Source organism: Thalassophryne amazonica, chromosome 4 (assembly GCF_902500255.1).
Source record: "Thalassophryne amazonica chromosome 4, fThaAma1.1, whole genome shotgun sequence".
Classification (NCBI taxonomy): domain Eukaryota; kingdom Metazoa; phylum Chordata; class Actinopteri; order Batrachoidiformes; family Batrachoididae; genus Thalassophryne; species Thalassophryne amazonica.
In genome coordinates, this window is record NC_047106.1 from 108,258,938 (window position 1) to 108,277,673 (window position 18,736).

At 40.6% G+C, this 18,736-nt stretch overlaps 1 protein-coding gene across 1 annotated transcript in view; it reads left to right on the plus strand.

The window, feature by feature from the left end:
• Positions 1-18,736, plus strand: part of nbeab (neurobeachin b) — a 1,103,372-nt gene that overhangs the window by 445,908 nt on the left and 638,728 nt on the right. The window contains exons 9-10 of the mRNA XM_034168398.1: positions 12,081-12,278; positions 12,415-12,548. Coding sequence (XP_034024289.1) covers positions 12,081-12,278; positions 12,415-12,548 — 332 coding nt within the window. The remainder of the gene's footprint in view (positions 1-12,080; positions 12,279-12,414; positions 12,549-18,736) is intronic.

Here is an 18,736-nt window from a genome sequence, read left to right on the forward strand (position 1 = left end):
TCATTAAACCAAAGTGAGTGTGTTTTGGTGGCACGTGGTTTTAATGTAGGTGAAGCGATCGTGTCAAGTGTGGTTGTGAGCGCTGAGTTTAAGCTGTCCACAAGACTATCTACCGAATGGTCATTTTCCAAAATTGACGCTAAGATATCAGACAGTCTGGCTCCAAGTTCAGTTGTAGTTGAGGAGTACATGTGTCCCTGCGATGATCAGTAAAATTCTTGTTCCAGTAAACAAGGCAATGCGACTATAAACTTAATAAGTAAATGATCTGAGACCACTGAGGCAAGAGGCACGATGTCATTATTTGTGATAGCGATACCACGAAGGAGGACCAAATTCAGGGTATTTCCACTAATGTGTATTGAACCCTGAATGCATTGCTGGAATCCTAGTACATCTATAATGTCAATGAATGATTTGCAGAGGGAGTCAGGAGGCTTACAGTATGAATGTTGAAGTCACCAACAGTCAGAATGTTATCTGAAAGGATTGCCAAAGTAGAGATAAATAAACGTACCAAATTCATCTATAAAATCGGAATATGGGCACATGGGCGTATATATGGTGACAAAAAACATGGTTGATTTTTATTCTTCTGAACTAGGCTATACGCAGTATCATGCGCAGAGCAGAGAGTCAGATGTTCCAACAAATTATATTTTAGACCCCCAACAGCCAGTAAGCTAAACCAAGATTTATTCATTAGAGCAACACCCATGCCTTGCTTCGTATCACGAGGGACGTGACTACATGTGTACGCCGGTGGGCAGGCTACATTTAAGGGGAGGACTGCAGTAGCTTTAAGCCAGGTTTCACACAAACCAATCATATCTAGGTGATGACCTATAATTAGATCATTCATCAACAGTGATTTTGAGGACAAAATGTTAATGTTCTTATGTTATGTTATTGAGACCCAAACCTAGGAGGTGAGAAATATATATAAGATGCCTAAAATTAGGTTTGGGTTTATGAAGTTCCACGTGGCTTGAAGGACACAGAATATTTGACCTTATAGAAACCACCAGTGGTGCATCCACAATGATTCTGTTTTCCAGTGTAATAATCAGTGGGAATTCATATGTGTGTGTGTGTGTGTGTTTACTTTGCACTGGGATTCCAATTAAACAACTGCAAATTATGTAGAACACAATGCTCATACGGCCGAGGGTATTTTAACATTGTGTTTTAATTTTTTTACTATCTAACTAACTTCCTCTGGGGAAATGGCACCAAATCTGCCTGAGACTTCCATCTCTGCATCTTCAAATGAAGACATGTAATTAAGGATGAGGATATCTTCAAAGTGTTCTTTCCACCACCTGATGATATCCTCAGTTCAGGTTTGCAGCTGTCGAACCTTGCTCAACACAGCCTGCACTAAGAACTAACCCCCTTTCCTGAGTCACTTGACAGTTTGCCAGAACTGCTTTGAGGCCTACCGGAAGTCATTCACCATTACCTCCTTGAACTCTTCCCACACCTGAGTGTTTGCTTCAGTCACCATTGATGTTTCAGTCCTTCTGGCTTGCCAGTACCCATACGCAGAGACCTTTGTGCCAACCAGACATGAAAGGCTTTGTTCTTCAGCCTCACAGCTTCCCTCACTACAGGTGTCCATCAGCAGGTTGTTGGGGTGCTGTCACCACAAGCACAGACAATCGTCTGGACACAGTTCAGTGCAGCCACCTCAACAAAGGAGGGCTTGAACATGGAGCACTTGACTCAACTCCTTAAACATTTTAAGAACAATCAATTATTATCATATATGGGTAACAACATATCAGTTGTCTGTGTATGTTATTTGAATGAGATGTTGTATTGTTTTTGTTTTTTGGGGGGTGATTCATTTATGATTTGTTAATTGTCTAAAGGAGTCAGTTGAGGTGGCTCGGGCATCTTTTCCGGATGCCCCCTGGACGCCTCGCTGGAGAGGTGTTCCGGGCACGTCCCATTGGGAGGAGGCCCCGGGGAAGACCCAGGACATGCTGGAGGGACTACATCTCTCGGCTGGCTTGGGAACACCTTGGGGATCCCCTGGAGGAGCTGGGGGAGGTGTGTGTGGATCGGGAGGTCTGGGCGGCTTTGCTTGAGCTGCTGCCCCCACGACCCGACTCCGGATAAAGCTGAAGAAAATGGATGGATGGATGTTTAATTTAAGAATTTTTCTTTTACAAACATTTTAAAGAAAAAATTTAAACAACTTGTGTTCCAAGTGCTGCTTTTTCATCAGTTAATGTCAACGCAATGTGACCAACTCAGCATTGATGATGGAATATTTCCCCCAGAATTTTCAGTTTCTTTGATTATTTTCACAAGACCTCGTTGACACAAAAAGCAGTTGTTTTAATGGTAGGAAAGAACAGTAGTTTGTTAGTTCCCCATTATATCTGGTGAATTGTGGTTGCCTTACTTTATTATGGCTCTCACCCTTCTCTTACAGAAGTAACACTCAACAGAGCAATGCACCAGATTTGTTGAAATGATAGAGTGTGTCCCATAGAGACAACTACCCACTAATGATGAATTTGTGACTGTAGTTGTTAATAGTGAGTGGAATGGAGCTGGCCAGCTGAGTTGAGGGGTAAGTTCAGGGAGGTCTTCAGCCTGAGTGATTGGTTGTTATAATGGGTTCACTGTTCACTTGACCAGGGCAAGTCTGCTTAAATTGAGATCTACCAGGAAGACTTTTTGCATCATAGATTGTATACTCATTGTGAACATACCGTGTTATCCAGTGTATTAGCTGTACGTTTTGTTTGGGGGTTTTTTGTTTCGTTTTTGCTCATTTGGGCTGCGACTTATACTCCAGTGTGACTTATATACCAAATGTTATTAATAATATTAACTATTTATATACTGCTTTCCCAGGAATTAACCCACTAAACAAAATAAAATGTTAATTTTTCTGAAGTACGTGTTGTCCCAAACCAATTATAGATTCCATTGCATGTACCTTAAACTAAGGTGTTGCGACATATTTTATAAATTCTGGGAGTGTTATTTGCAATTTTTACTTTTATGGACTTATTTCACTGTACTGGTAGCCATCATCATTCTGAAATTAACCCTCTTTGCATAGCATTTTGGGTATTTCTGCCTCTGAAAACACTCCTTTTCGCGGGTTGTTTTGAAGGAGGGACCGACACTCCCCCTCGACTCCTTTAAGAAATAGGACACACTGCACTTCACATGAATGTGTAGGATGAAGAGAAAGGGCAAAGTGATAGGGTAAAAGCAGAGTATTGGGATTGGGTTATGATTGATGTCTGTAAACTGGCCAGATCTGGAGAGTGTTATGTTCTCAGGGCCTTCCTTATCTCACTGTATTATATCCCGGCTCTAGATATACCTCTGATTATGGTATATAAAGTACCATGTCCTATATAGTTCCATTTGTTTGACTTGTCTTTCAGAGATGACAGTGAGATTTGCTATTTGTCACTTCTGTTTTAGTAGAGCTCACAGTCCTTGCTAAAAGACCATGAAATTGTGGGATGAACAATTCATACAATGTAGTTTTTCACACTGTGAGATTTGCCTTCGGACACCAGCAAACGCATCTCTGTGCAGTATTCTCTGTGTGCAGGGTGGATAGCTAGTTATTTCTTTCCAGCTTTGGGAAGGAGTCTAAAGTCCCACACTAACATTCATCTCAGTAATACCCATGGGCAGTTTCACTATACACAAATTAATATTTATTAACTACTCAAAACAGTTAAACCGTGACATGATTCCTTTTCATATCATGCACTCCCTGCCTGCTGTTGTTACCCTCCACTGTCCCAACAATATTGTGTGCCAACACTGCTGTGTAGTATGGATCACACATTGCTGAAGAAGAGATACTGTAGGGCATGAACCATACAACAGCACAGTTTTCAGGAAGGAAAAACAAGTAATAAGTAATGATAATCTGACAACCCTCACTTCTCAAAAGTAACCATCTGTCACTGTTAAGTGAAATGTGCCCAATGCCCCCTGGCTAAAGCTTCTGGGGTCCTCAGCACTGTAGGATCTGCATGTTGGCTCATACACAGCAAAACTCACCACATGACCAAAATTCCATAGTTGACATTCCCTCATTGATGCAAATGCAATGCCTTGTCTTAGTGCCCCTATGTAATCGTTCATTTGAAAGGCATTCCTGTGGTATCCAAGGATCCTCCAGAGAGAACTAGCACCAGAGACATCCAGTTTTTATCTTGGACCACTGGTTACCATCCAGTTCTCACGACTGCACTGTAAGACTATATAACACAAGAACTCAAAAGGCTTGGACTTTCATACTCCTACAAAAGTAGTGACATCAACAAACACCTCTGTGACATGACCGCATGACTCTTCCCAGCTGACTCTTGAGCTGAGGCATTGTTTAGAAGAATACCATGTTTGAAATCCTCTGTAAGCAGGCCATGGTTCACTGGACCACAGATGATGTGTCATCTGTTTGAAAATTCCTCTGACAAATACCTCCTTGTCGACTCTATGTGCCATCACAACAGGCTTCCTCGGGTCATTATACAGCCCAGAATTTCCATAAAACTGTGAACTGTCATCTGGATGATATTCAGTGTGCGCTCATAGATGAAACTCCTTCTGTGAACAGTGGTGTCTCCAGTGTAATCCCTGGTAACTTTCAGGTTACTATTATGAAAAAAACTCCCATTTTTGGATCACTAGTAGTGTACATGTCTCCAAGACCTTCACCCACATTATGTGGAAAGTCCAGCAAAAAGGACTGATCTTGAAGTCAAGCCTGATTGTGTCTGGGACACCAAGCAGATGGTAATCTGCAGGACTTCCGCTGCATCAATAGTGAAGCTACATTACATCTGTGGTTAGGTTTCACACACTGGTCACTTCTAGCTACCTTACCATTCTGCAAGTTTGCCATGGTCAATCTCTGGACCCTGAAACCACGATCCAGGTACCCATGGGCTCCAACCTTTGGAAAGTTGAGGACCACTAAGCCTTTTCCGCAATTGTTTCCACATCCATGTGGACTAATACAGTGTTCCTAACAAGCCTAGTCAGTGCCCGTGGTTCCATGGAAATCACTCATGGACAGAGGAGTGTCACATTCAGTCAAGCTGCAAGCAAAGTATTCCTCAGGAAGACATCACCAGAGCTAGAGAACCTTGCTTCAAAGAGTAAAAGTCCTATCTCATAATTGTTCCATCAAACCCATAAAACCAGCTGATTGTAATTAGTTTAACTGTTCAGGCAGATAGGTCACCTATTTTAGGTGCTCAGGTAGAAGCAATACATGGACTTTTACTCACTGAAGCCATGGTTTTCCATCTCTGGACATCAAAAACCACAGTAGGTGCATAGGCTGGGACAACAGACACAGCTCTCAAACAGTTCCTTAGTCTGAGTCTCATAATATATTCACGTGCCACAGCAACTGCCATTCACTGAGGATGCTGACCACTGGAGTGGCCAGAACAAAAGTCAGTGTATCCACTCATTGAGATCTGGTTGCTTCCAGGTCAGTGGACCTTGGAGAATGTTGCCAGTGCAATAAATTGAAGTAATTGCATTGTTATCTATACTTTTTCAAATGTCTGAGTGGTCTGTAAGCATGCTCAGAGCTCAGGTAGGGTATATGGGGGTTTCTTCAGTTCATCAAGTACCTATGTGTGATCAATGATACCCCTCTGCACGGAGAGAGGAAGAAGACAGCTGTGCTCTAATTCCTTCTCTGGCTGGCCTGTGGAATGATGCTGTCATGCTATACGGTTTGTTAACCACAACCCATGAGATCATTATTTTCTCACTGCTGCAGAGCTCACACTAAAGTGCTGGGCACTGGAGCCTGTTATTTCTTGTCACTTCAGTTCAGTGAGTAGGTCTTTTTGAAGGATGCTAGAGAATATATGATGACATTTATGCTGGCTGCTGTTTGGACTTAATCATAGTAGTTTGGTGAATGAACAGCATAGTACCTCTTCTCCTGTTTTCATCATCTTTCTAGAAGTAGATAAGCCATTAAAAGTGACGTAACCCTTACATTCTCTCATACTTCCCTGGAAAATGGTTGTAAGAGTCACTACCAGTCATCAGATGAAGCACTGATCATGATGTGAAGATTTATATCTACATATGTAGCAACAGGATTAAATTCCACAAAGTAAAACTCGAACCTGGAGGCTTGAGATGACACAACTGTAATGTTACTATCGTAAAGCAGATTTGAATTCATATTTTTAGTAGCTATACAAAAGCAGAAGACAGTATTGACTACATCCCAGGAAATGCAGCTCCTGAAGGTTGCCACCTACTTAGAATGCTGCACCGCACAGTCAATAAAGGAATGTACAATTAGTGTGCAAATTGACAGCTGCTCAGATTGATCCTTTACTCAACTACTGAAAACAAGCAGCTTAAATTAACAAGCATTTTAGGAAGATCCCTGAAACAAGTAAGTATTTGTTGCATGCTATGTTTGCTCCCTCTGCTTATTTCCTGTGTAATTCATTAATTCTTCATGCCTCTTGTTATCAGCATCTCTTGTCCAGGAGTGATGGAGGGACAGAAAACATTATTGTTCTTTCATTAATTATTCCACCCTCCTGATTAGAAGAACTGATTCTTTATCAGTGTACTCAACTCATTTGTCAACTGCATATTAATATAGTAAATTAAGACCAATGCATTATCAATCAGTCGTTAGCTACTTGAGCCATGATAAATGGCATTGGCTTATGTAACCTTGTAGTTGGTTTACAGTAAAGAGGAACTGAAGATATTTTATATATAAGAAATAGTAAGGCACATAAACTGATACAAAACTGGTGCAGACATTAAGGAAACAGATTCTTCATTGGAGAGTTGCTATTGTTGTAATTATGTGATGAGTTTAATGTCCACTGTGTTCATTGGAATTAAATGATTTTAAAAAGGTCATTATGATAGAGACAGTACAGCACAGTGCAAAAATCTTTGGCACACAGAGCTTTTGGCCTTTTTCCCCATTATTAGTGCTAGTACAAAAAAAATACATACATCTCTTCATTTTCAAATATAATCCAGAAATGTGTGCACAGTGATCATAAAGGGCCAATTGACTGATCTCACAGAGTGTTATATATATATATATACACAGTAGTGTTCAGTCAGAATAATAGTAGTGCTATGTGACTAAAAAGATTAACCCAGGTTTTGAGTATATTTCTTATTGTTACATGGGAAACAAGGTACCAGTAGATCCTAATAGCCCAATTTTATAGCCTTAAGAGTGTGCATATCATGAGTGCTTGGTCTTGTTGGATTTGTGAGAATCTACTGAATCTACTGGTACCTTGGTTCCCATGTAACAATAAGAAATATACTAAAAACCTGGATTAATCTTTTTAGTCACATAGCACTACTATTATTCTGAACACTACTGTATATATAGGTTCAAGGTTCAAGGTTACTTTATTTGTACCAAAAGGTAAATTTGGTTTGGCAGTGAGTCACTCCATTCATAACAATCACATAACACATAAATACCGATAAAAAATACCATAAATATAATAAAAATACAATGAGCAGTGCAAGTACAGGCCAATAACATGGCACCCAGAAGAAAGTCACAATGCGTGTGCCATCTCAATGCAAAGTAGCAGATAAATTAATTAAATATATATTCAAAGTCATCTGTTAAGAGCACTAATAGCAGCAGGAATAAAAGTGCTCTTGTAGCGCTTAGTTCTGCAGGAAGGAGCTTTGTACCTTCGTCCTGAAGGGAGCAGTTCAAACTGATCAAAAAGAGGATGTGAGGCGTCCTTTAGAACTTCCTCAACCAATCTCTGGACCTGCCTCTTGTACAGAGAGGTTGGATACAGCTGAGACTCTCCTCCAATGATTTTGCTCGCCCATTTTACAATCTGATTCAGACTGTTTTTGTTTTTAACTGACAAATTTCCAAACCATGACACCAGACAGAAAGATAAAACAGATTCAATATAACAACGATAAAACATAGTTAACAGTGATTTGTCAATGTGAAAGGATGCCAGTTTTCTAAGACAGAACAAGCGCTGGTGTCCTTTTTTACACACCACTTCACAATTTGACTCAAAAGTGAGTTTGTCATCAATGACAGTACCCAGATATTTATAGGTGCTCACAGTTTCTACAGCCTGACCTTTTAGGAAAGTTGATATACCCTGCGATTTTGCAAGTTCTCCCACTTAGAAATCATGGAGGGGTCTGAAATTTTCATCTTAGGTGCACGTCCACTTGAGAGACATAATCTAAAAAAATAATCCGGAAGTCACAATGTATGATTTTTTAATAATTTATTTGTATGTTACTGCTGCAAATAAGTATTTGAACAGCTGTGAAAATCAATGTTAATATTTGGTACAGTAGCCTTTGTTTGCAATTACAGAGATCAAATGTTTCCTGTAGTTTTTCACCAGGTTTGCACACACTGCAGCAGGGATTTTGGTCCACTCCTCCATACAGATCTTCTCCAAATCTTTCAAGTTTGGAGTTTCAGCTCCCTCCAAAGATTTTCTATTGAGTTCAGGTCTGGAGACTGGCCAGGCCACTCCAGGACCTTGAAATGCTTCTTACGGAGCTCCTCCTTAGTTGCCCTGGCTGTGTGTTTGGGGTCATTGTCATGCTGGAAGACCCAGCCATGACCCATCTTCAATGCTCTTACTGAGGGAAGGAGGTTGTTTGCCAAAATCTCGCAATACATGACCCCATCCATCCTCCCTTCAATACGGTGCAGTCATCCTGTCCCCTTTGCAGAAGAGCACCCCATAGTATGATGTTTCCACCCCCATGCTTCACGGTTGGGATGGTTTTCTTGGGGTTGTTCTCATCCTCTAAACATAAGTGGAGTTGATTCCAAAAAGCTCTATTCTGGTCTCATCTGACCACTTAACCTTCTCCCATGCCTCCTCTGGATCATCCAGATGGTCACTGGTGAACTTCAAACGGGTCTGGACATGTGCTGGCTTGAGCAGGGGGACCTTGCTGCCCTGCAGGATTTTAAACCATGACAGCATCATGTGGTACTAATGTAATCTTTGTGACTGTGGTCCCAGCTCTCTTCAGGTTATTGACCAGGTCCTCCTGTGTAGTTCTGAGCTTTCTCGGAATCATCCTTACCCCACAAAGTGAGATCTTGCATGGAGTCCCAGACCGAGGGAGATTGACAGTCATCTTGTGTTTTTTCCACTTTCTAATAAATAATCATAACAGTTGTTGTCTTCTTCCAAGCTGCTTGCCTTTTGTCCTGTAGTCCATCCCAGCCTTGTGCAGGTCTACAGTTTTGTCCCTGGTGTCCTTAGACAGCTCTTTGGTCTTGGCTATGGTGGACAGGTTGGAGTGTGATTTATTGAGTGTGTGAACAGGTGTCTTTTATACAGGTAACAAGTTCAAACAGGTGCAGTTAATACAGGTAAAGAGTGCAGAATAAGAGGGCTTCTTAAAGAAAAATTAACAGGTCTGTGTGAGCCAGAATTCTTGCTGGTTGGTAGGGGTCAAATACTTATTTGTAGCAGTAACATACAAATAAATTATTAAACAATCATACATTGTGATTTCCAGATTTTTTTTTTTTTTACATTATGTCTCTCACAGTGGACATGCACCTAAGATGAAAATTTCAGACGCCTCCATGATTTGTAATTGGGAGAACATGAAAAATCGCAGGGTGTTCAAATACTTATAAATGTTTATAAGCTCATTGCATTTGTGCTGTCACTAACCATAAATATTTGCCATGTTTTCTGTGTTACACTGTGACTGATGAAGCCTGCCCTCGGCTCATACATGCAGCCTGCACTGCTAGAGCTAAAAATTGCTAATTAGTGTCAGTGTTTGTCAATTTAGGTTTATGTGATTGTTGGGTTCCAATTCTAGTCATGCTGCCTGTAAGTGTCTTTGGACAAGACACTTAATCTACATTGCCATAGCCGGCCCACTTATAAATGGGTACCTGTATTGGCAGGGACGTGGTTACACATCGCACAGCTGCTCGCACTATGTTCCCGCGTGTGCGAAACAGTCAAAGCAGCATCATTCATGCCTGCCCGTTGGCTCGATGTTTTCATGGTTTGCTCATACGAGCTGTTCCGCCATGTTTCACCCTAATTTGTATTTATTCATACTATGTGTGAAGGGGCCCTAAGGAAGGGTACAGAAACATTTCTGCTGCTTTGAGGGTCTAAATGAGCACAGTGGCCTCCATCATCCATAAATGAAAGAAGTTCAGATCCACCAGCACTCTTCCTTGTGCTGACCACCCACATCTAAACTGAGTGATCGGGGTAGAAGGGCCTTTGTCAGGGAGATGACTAAGAACCCAATGGGCACTCTGTCAGAGTTCCAGAATTCCTCTGTGGAGAGTGAAGAACATCTCAGATTTAACATCTCTGGAGAAATGTTCAAACAGCTTTTGCCTTCTGTGAAATATATCCCAGTGGTACAATTAAGAGAACAGTAACCTCTGCATTGCAGTTACCATAGCAGTTCTTTGCTTTTTCTAAAGCATATAAATTAAAATTTTTGATATATTCAACTTCTGTCCATCCTTGAAATTTATACTGCGATATAAATTTTACCTCATACAGTATTATCCAGTTCTCCCACTACAGATGTTCTGTGTTAAAGCAGAGGTAAACTGTTTTGCACTGCATGCAATGTTGTGGTGGAACACAAACAAAAATTATCGATTGACAAACACATTTCTATTGCCAAGCACATCCAGAGAGTGGCTGAGAAATAAGAAAGACAAATAAATCACCATGACAGAGGCTGTTGCATTCAGATCTGTTACAAGTACTAAAAGAATCAAGCTGAGTTCCATGAAATAAACGTGATTATTGGTAATGTTAGGATAAATCACAAACTGACCTCACTATGTGAGTAACTGTGACAGTGAAAAATCCTGGCTATAACAACAAGGACACTAGAGAGAGAGAGAGGGAGAGAGAGAGTGAAATAGTTTTTTTGGGTTTTATCTCTCGTTGAAGGACACTTAGACCCTTGACTAAACTTATGGATTAACTCAAACTGTCTTTCATTTTGAAGGCACCTTCTTTAAACGACAGAGCTATAATCAAATCTAACTGCAACAAGAATTAAATCCAATGAAAAAATATAGACCAGTATCTAACAGAGCTGCCAACCATCCCACATTGGGGCGAGACAATCCCGGTATTTACTCCCGTGTCCTGCATGAGTCTGTGTGGGACATGCATTAGTCCCGCAGTTGTGTGGGTCCGGCCATGCCCCTGGATCCCTCTAGTTATGCTTCGTGCCGGTGGCACTCGTGGCCACACGTGGGTGTCCCGCACTAGTAAATTCAAATGTTGGCAAGTATGATCTAGAATATCACTGTGAAATAGTTTCCTCTACCAATTCAACAGTTATTTGTGGATGACTGCCTAAAGTACTGCCATGTGTTTTTTTTTTTTTACTCTTCCACCTTGTAGCTTTTTTGACATCATTGCTCAACTTGTATCAGATTTTATTTTAAAATTGTTGGTTATATTCAAGGCTTTGTGTGTTTGTGATACATTATTTTTGTTTTATATTTTTATGTAGTTTCGATAAGACCTCAACTCATTAATTTCCCATATGCACTTATTCCAATTAAGGGTCATGGGAGAGCTGGAGCCTGTCCTATTAGTCATTTGGTGAGAGGTGGGGTACACGCTGGACGTTCTGCCAGTCTATCACAGCGCCACATAGAGACAAACACTTTCACACACTCACTCATATCTAAGGCCAATTTAAATTTTCCAATTCATCTAACCTGCATGACTCTGGAATTGAAAGGATGTCGGAGCACCTAGAGGAAACCTACAAACACACATGAGGAAAACATGCAAATTCCACGATGAAAGGTCCAGGCGGGAATAGAGTCCCCCGGGCTTTTTGGTGCGAGGCAACAGTGCTAACCACAAAGCCACCGTGGTGCCTGATTAGATAATGCAGCCAAGATTTTTTTTTTTTTACTTGTGATTAAAGAGTATAAATTTGAAGAAAGTACATGAAGGGGTTTCACATTCTGTAACTTTCCATCTGTCTCACCTTATTTGGATCTGCCTTTTTCTTCCCCTTTGCAGAGCACATTTAAGTTTAAGTCAGAGAGTGATATGCACTTAGCAGAGCATCACAAGCAAGTGCTGTATGACGGAAAGCTGGCGAACTCCATTGCCTTCACTTATAACGCCAAGGCCACTGACGCTCAGCTCTGCCTGGAGTCATCACCAAAAGAAAATTTCTCCATCTTTGTGCACTCACCACACGCTCTAATGTTGCAGGTCGGTGTTTCATCCCAAACCAGTTCCAACTCTGCTTCTGTAGCATCCAATTTAAATATTGTGAAGCCATTGTAATGGAATGACATTGCTGGTTTTTGTATGTTTCATGTTAATGTGCTTTTTAATATCCTGACAGAATGTGAAAGCCACAGTGACACATTCCATCCACAGTGCCATCCACTCCATTGGTGGAATCCAAGTTCTCTTTCCCCTCTTTGCTCAGATGGATTACCATCAGCTGAATGACAGCCAGGTGGAAACCACTGTATGGTGAGTGCGCCATGCATGAGAAATTTCTATTTGGAATCTGAGTTAATGACCTGGAAGTAATGCAATCTCTACAGCTTTCTGGATAATGACATAATAGTCTTGATGTACATACAATATCTAACCCTGTGTTTTTGATTTATAGTCAAACAATTCACAAAACTAAAGTACACATTTTCAAGTTTTATTTAAGAGTAGTGTTAAATATTTTTGTTTCTCCCAATAGAAATAACAACATCTTTTTGTTGTGTCCCACCACTATGAACATAAAATGGGACATAATGCCAACAAGCTTCTGTCTCTCCGTGGGGACTAGGCATGTGGAGATTAATCGATACAAATCGGTATCTAGATACAAATGTGCACGATGCAAGTGCATCGATTCATTTGACGGGTTGAATCACGATGGATCACTGACTGCGTACTTGCATAGATTTTTTTCCAAATGCACCACTGACGGAAGCCAGAAAGCACATTTCTACCACAAAACACATGATGACATCAATAGCCTTTTTGCTTAGCGATTTCCTTATCGGTCCTTCGGTACAGGACACCGGAGCAGGCGTTGTTTTTGAGGGTGTTTATCAGAAAATGATCATTTCCCTACGTTGATTGCAGACTGCAGCGGGTCTGCATGAAGCTTGAAGCAATGTAGCAGCGCTCCGACCCGCTGTTCGCTGGTTCTCTGCTTCGCTGGTTTTTAGAATCGGCAAATCCACTGGCGTGAGCACCAAACTGAGCACCAAAGGGTAAACTAAAGTTATCCATCAGGTAATGGAAATAATACTCAATAATAATAATATTAATAACAATAATAATATCCTCTGTTTTGTGGGACTAAGTGCACAACTCCAAATGGCCACACAGATTTTGGTCGGAATTAATAGCTTCAGAGTGAATTGCCATTTTAAATCAAATGACATCTTTCCAAATGTTATAATGGAAATAATAAACTACAACCGATCAAACCCGTTTTTTTTGTAGTTGTTGTTGTTGTTGTTTTTTTTTTTAACCAAAATGGGATATTCTGCATTTTTTATGAATTACATGATGTGCAGCACAGCTGCAAGAGCTTAGCTCAGACTCTATGGAGTTACATTTGTGCCATTAATATCTGAAAGGAAATGCTTTTGACAAAAACTACAGATTTTGTTTATTTCTATTTCTGTTCAGAGATCAAGGATCCAGTGACCATGTACAGATTTTATTGATTTGTATTTATGTTCAGAGATCAAGGATCCAGTGGCCAATTTCATATTTATTTACTTTAAGACTCAGTAAAATGTTGTTGACATTGAAAACCTATAAAGCCTACTTTTAGTACACAAAAAATTCACAAAGGGTATTGATAAGGGAATCGATAATGGCATCGATATCGATAAAATCTTGTCAACATCCATCCCTAATCGTATCGCACGAAATGGCATTGTATTGCATTGTGACGAATTGAATCGCCATCAAATACATATCACATCACATCGAATCGGAAACAGGGTGAATTGTTTTGCATTGTATCGTCAGTATTGAGCAGTGAATTTGTGAATTTGAGCAGTAACGTGAGTAAGGGCCCCTTCACACATAGTGCGAATTTGGTCAAATTGTGCATAAAGTGCGCATGAAGCAGGAATCATAGGCAAAATGTGTGAAATCATACCTGCCTCTAACACCTCATACACCTGTTGCTTGAACTACTTGTGTACACCAGCGGCTGAAAACAGAATATGACCTGTGGGAGCCCATTGAACCCTCTTGCGGCAGGTGTCGGCCAAATTCCAGCTGACACACGCAAACATATAACACTGCTCATTTGGCACTTAGAAAATATGTGGCCATTCGTATTATCATCACGAAAACAGTCAGCAGACAATCACTGTTGAGCTGGATGTGAAATTTGTCTAAGTGCCCCCACGACTGTAGAGTTGTCGAATGCACATGTGGCGTGCCAGAGTGTCGACTCCCCCCACAACACGTGTGTATGTGTTGTGCGCTCCCCCCCAACACATGCATGTGTGTGGTTTGCACACCCCCCGCATGTGAGGTGCCTCTAATCTGAACACAGATTGACTCTCTGTGTGGTGAAAGGACAGGGGCATGGCAGCTGTTGACAACACTAGTCCTGGACATCAGAGCTGCAGAACATGCACTGTGTTTTGACGGGCATACGTGTGTGTGTGCTTGCTGTCCTCATATTGAAATACATAAAACATATATCGCATTTGCGACAGGCTGAAGAGCGTGCACATTGACAGGCTGTTCCAGTTAGACTGGACCCTCAGTTCATGTGGATATGCTGCTGGTTTTTATTTTGTTTTCCTCCACAGCAGCGGCATGATGTGGTGCAACCAGTAACACAGTGCTTGCAGCTGCAGCAGCTCGCACTGTGTTACTGCTCGAAAGACATCGTCGCACCGGGATCGTGCATGCCTGCCTGTCGGCGCAATATTTCTTGGTTCTCTCATATGAGCTGTTTCGCTGTGAATTGCCCTGAGTTGTACATATTTGCACTATGTGTGAAGGGGCCCTAATGCTTTGTCATTTGATACACATATTAGGGAGGTGAATCAGGGAGGTGTTTAAAAAGACATGTTCTTAACAGTCACCATTCACAAAGTATATATTAATTTGTGGTTTAGTATTTTAGAGTTTAAAAACTCATTTATAATGTCCATAGTACATCTTATGTATTTTTGTTCCTTTATTAGTCCCATGGGGGCACTAATAATGCTCTTTCTGTGTTCACACACAGCAGCCATGTAGAATATAGTTCTGTCTGCACTGCTTTGCTTCCACACATCTCCATATTTTCATTATCTCCTTTCAAAACTTCCAAATTGTATGAGTTCCACATGACGGTCAGTAAACATTTTATAGCCATCGTCACATTTGTGTTGCTTCATTGTTTCGTTTGTCCATCCACAGTCAGTGATCCATTAAGCATACATGTCACAAACACAAATTGCTGAGAGACAGTCTCGCGTTCACGTCACAACTCTCCCGTTAAAATCACAAACAAACCCATCTGCTGTCATCACCCGCCATCACTTTGTCTCCTACTCTTCGTGGTCACACTTATAAACACATGCATAAACTTGTGTGGCTTTCTTCACTAGACTCACCGGCTCTCGGCATAGTCTGGGACAGATGCCATTTAATCTCTGTAACAGTGGAAAAAAACACGTCCGATTCCATGCTTTCAGGAGAGGCAACACGCTTTGTCAGAGTTCTGCTGGCCACATGAATGGAAGGGATAACATCCTTGTTTAGATCCAAGTTTGTTTTTTTAAACCCACTTCTCATGGTGTGCCGGCTGTACTTGTCAGTCCTTTCCAGGAAGGGAAGACAAAACGCTGGCACTTCTCCTTCAAAAATCTTATCTTTGGGAAAACTGTGCACTTAATAACCATCACAAGTGGTGTTGCTGGACTCTGCCACAACACACCTGTTGACCATTTGGACATATTCAATTTGAAACTCCACCAAAAAACAAACAAAAAAAAAACTAATTCTAATGGTAAAAAACTATGTTCTTCCCATCAACGTCAACACACAAGCCAAAATAGCTCTGTCGGGAGGTTCAGAAGTTGCCGTCACGCAAATCAACATTTCTCACAGGTTAATGGTTCTGACCTTTCAAAACAGCAGATGTAATCGGGTTAAATTCCCCAATGTTTATGGCTTAATACCTCAGGGCATATGGCACCAAAATTAAAACAATACTCCAATATTTTCCTAATTCTTTATGTATTTTGAATAGTCTGCTCATTTGACATTTAATTTACAAGTGATATGCACTGTAATTGATGTATCACCTTGTCTGCCACATAGCATCATGCAAGGATGTCTTTTTGCTATGTTTATTTATTTATTTATTTATTTGCATATGAATTATATAGCTATAGATAATATTTTATATTGTAATGTCATGAGCATATTTTTCCCACCCCTAGAATTTATCTTACTTAAATATTTTGCACAGTATTTACGAGAGAATAAACCCAAATGCTGAATAAAACATGCAGGTTTTGCAGGTGAAGGATGATTTATTTAAACTGTAGTTCAGACAAAACAGCAGAATGGATTCACAACCAGACAGACGTGAAGAAAGGCACAACCAGCACCTGTACTGGAACTGTTGGCCACTGCCCCTGCCCACCTGATTACATTATGATCTCTCAAAATATACTCTCCCGCCAATCCAATCTATATATATAGATCTACTGTATCGACTCCGAGTAAAAAACAAGGGAGCAACCAGAGGGACTTACTATAATGTAATCAGATGGAAGCCTCTTTGGTCAACAAATGGTCATAGAAAGGCTTTTTTTTTGGTTGTGAGAAGGTTGCGTAATGGTCACAATACAACGTCACTTGATGACATAGCTAAAACGTAGCTAGGACTCTACACAATTACGTCATGACAACATCACAATAAAACTTCATGTTGACCAAAAAGTGACGTCACCACAATGTCACAGCAACATAGAAATGTTTACTGCGATATTCAATAACCAGCCAGTCTTGCAACATTTACATGACGTCTGCTGGGTATCATTTTATGACTGTCACAGAATTATCCATAAAATGCATCCAAATAACATCACGACAGCTGATTATGGATGTCATTAAATGACATCAATTGTTGGCATGAAGATGATGTCATGATGATGTCATGTTCTGACATGACTGTGTCTTGACCAAAACCTGATGTCATCAATACGTCATGTGTTTGCTAGGTTTGGACCACTAGTTTAATCTTTATATGAACTCGTTGTGTATGACTTAAATTGCTGGACTTCAGAATAGGTGATGCTGATTAGCAGTCCTATTTTAATTGTCAAAATATTGATTTGAATGTGCATATTTATATTCCATAATCTTCTCAACTCTCCTACATAATATGCTGATGATATAGCAACAGAGAAAATGACAATGTGTTGTCAAAAAGTTTAATGCGTGATTATGACAATAAATCCTATTGATTAACTTTTGAAAACAGAATTTTAATTATTATATGCAACATCGACTGTGTTGAATTTAGGATGTTTTCACTGTCCAATTAATCCTTTTACTGACATTGATTAGAGAAGCTGTCAATAAAAAAGTAAAAAGATAAATTAAGTCCTTATCTATTTGTGATGCCCAGCTGGCTGCTTCCCACAAAAAGATTGTGATAGTGTATTAATGAAGGAGTGTTAAAATTAAAAATAACTGAGTTTGTGTGCATGCGTGTGTGTGTGTGTTTTAGAAAAATTTGTTTTAAATGGTTCTGTCTGTCAAGACACGGCACAGTGGATTAGTGTTTAGCACTGGTGCCTCACAGCAAAAAGGTCGTGGCATCGCTTCTCACCCTTTCTGTGTGGAGTCTGCATGTTCTTCCCGTGTCTGCGTGAGTTTCTTCCAACTATCAAGAACACGCTCATTTACGGTCTGTTCCTTTCTCTGCCCTTGACCAAGGCAGCGTCTCTAAATCTGGAGTTGGATCCCGGGTGCTGGACTGTGGCTGCCACTGCCCCTAGTGGTTGGATTGTGTCTAAATGTAATTAGGATGGGTTAAATGCAGAGGACAAATTTTGTTGTATTTATATGTATAATGCCAACAAAGGCTGTACTTCTTCAAGAAGCAGAATGGGGTTTCATGTGACAGTACAACAAGAAGAATGTAAAGGTTACGGTATGCATCATCACACATCCTGTTTGTATCATCAGAGTCTAACTCCCTGGTTTGACATCAAAAACAGAGGGAGCTCCTGACAAAATTGTTCCTTTGTAGTTTTCCAACTCTGACAATTGAACAGTTGTGCCAGTTCATGTGTTGATTGGTGAGCTGTGTGATGGTTTCTGCACACTGCATGTTTAAATTTTTTTTCTAGGCCTGGAATGAACTAATCCAGACTCCGATTTTCATCTCTGCTGCCTGCTTCATATTTCTGTCACCGCTGTTATCATCCTGAGCTGGCCAGAGCTACCCCGCTGTGGCCTGGATGTATTCAAAGCTTCGCTCTAATCCTGTGTTAGCCCAGTGACAGCAGTACAACGAGACAGACACACAAGTTGTCATGCTGCAGCTAAAACCCCTGATGCCCAAAGTTCTGTACCTCTGAAGTTTTCTCTCATCTCTGCTCTTTTTCTCTCACAGGTCTAAAGTCTGCCACTCACAGTGTGCCACTCTTCCTGTCACTTGTCTTGTCCTT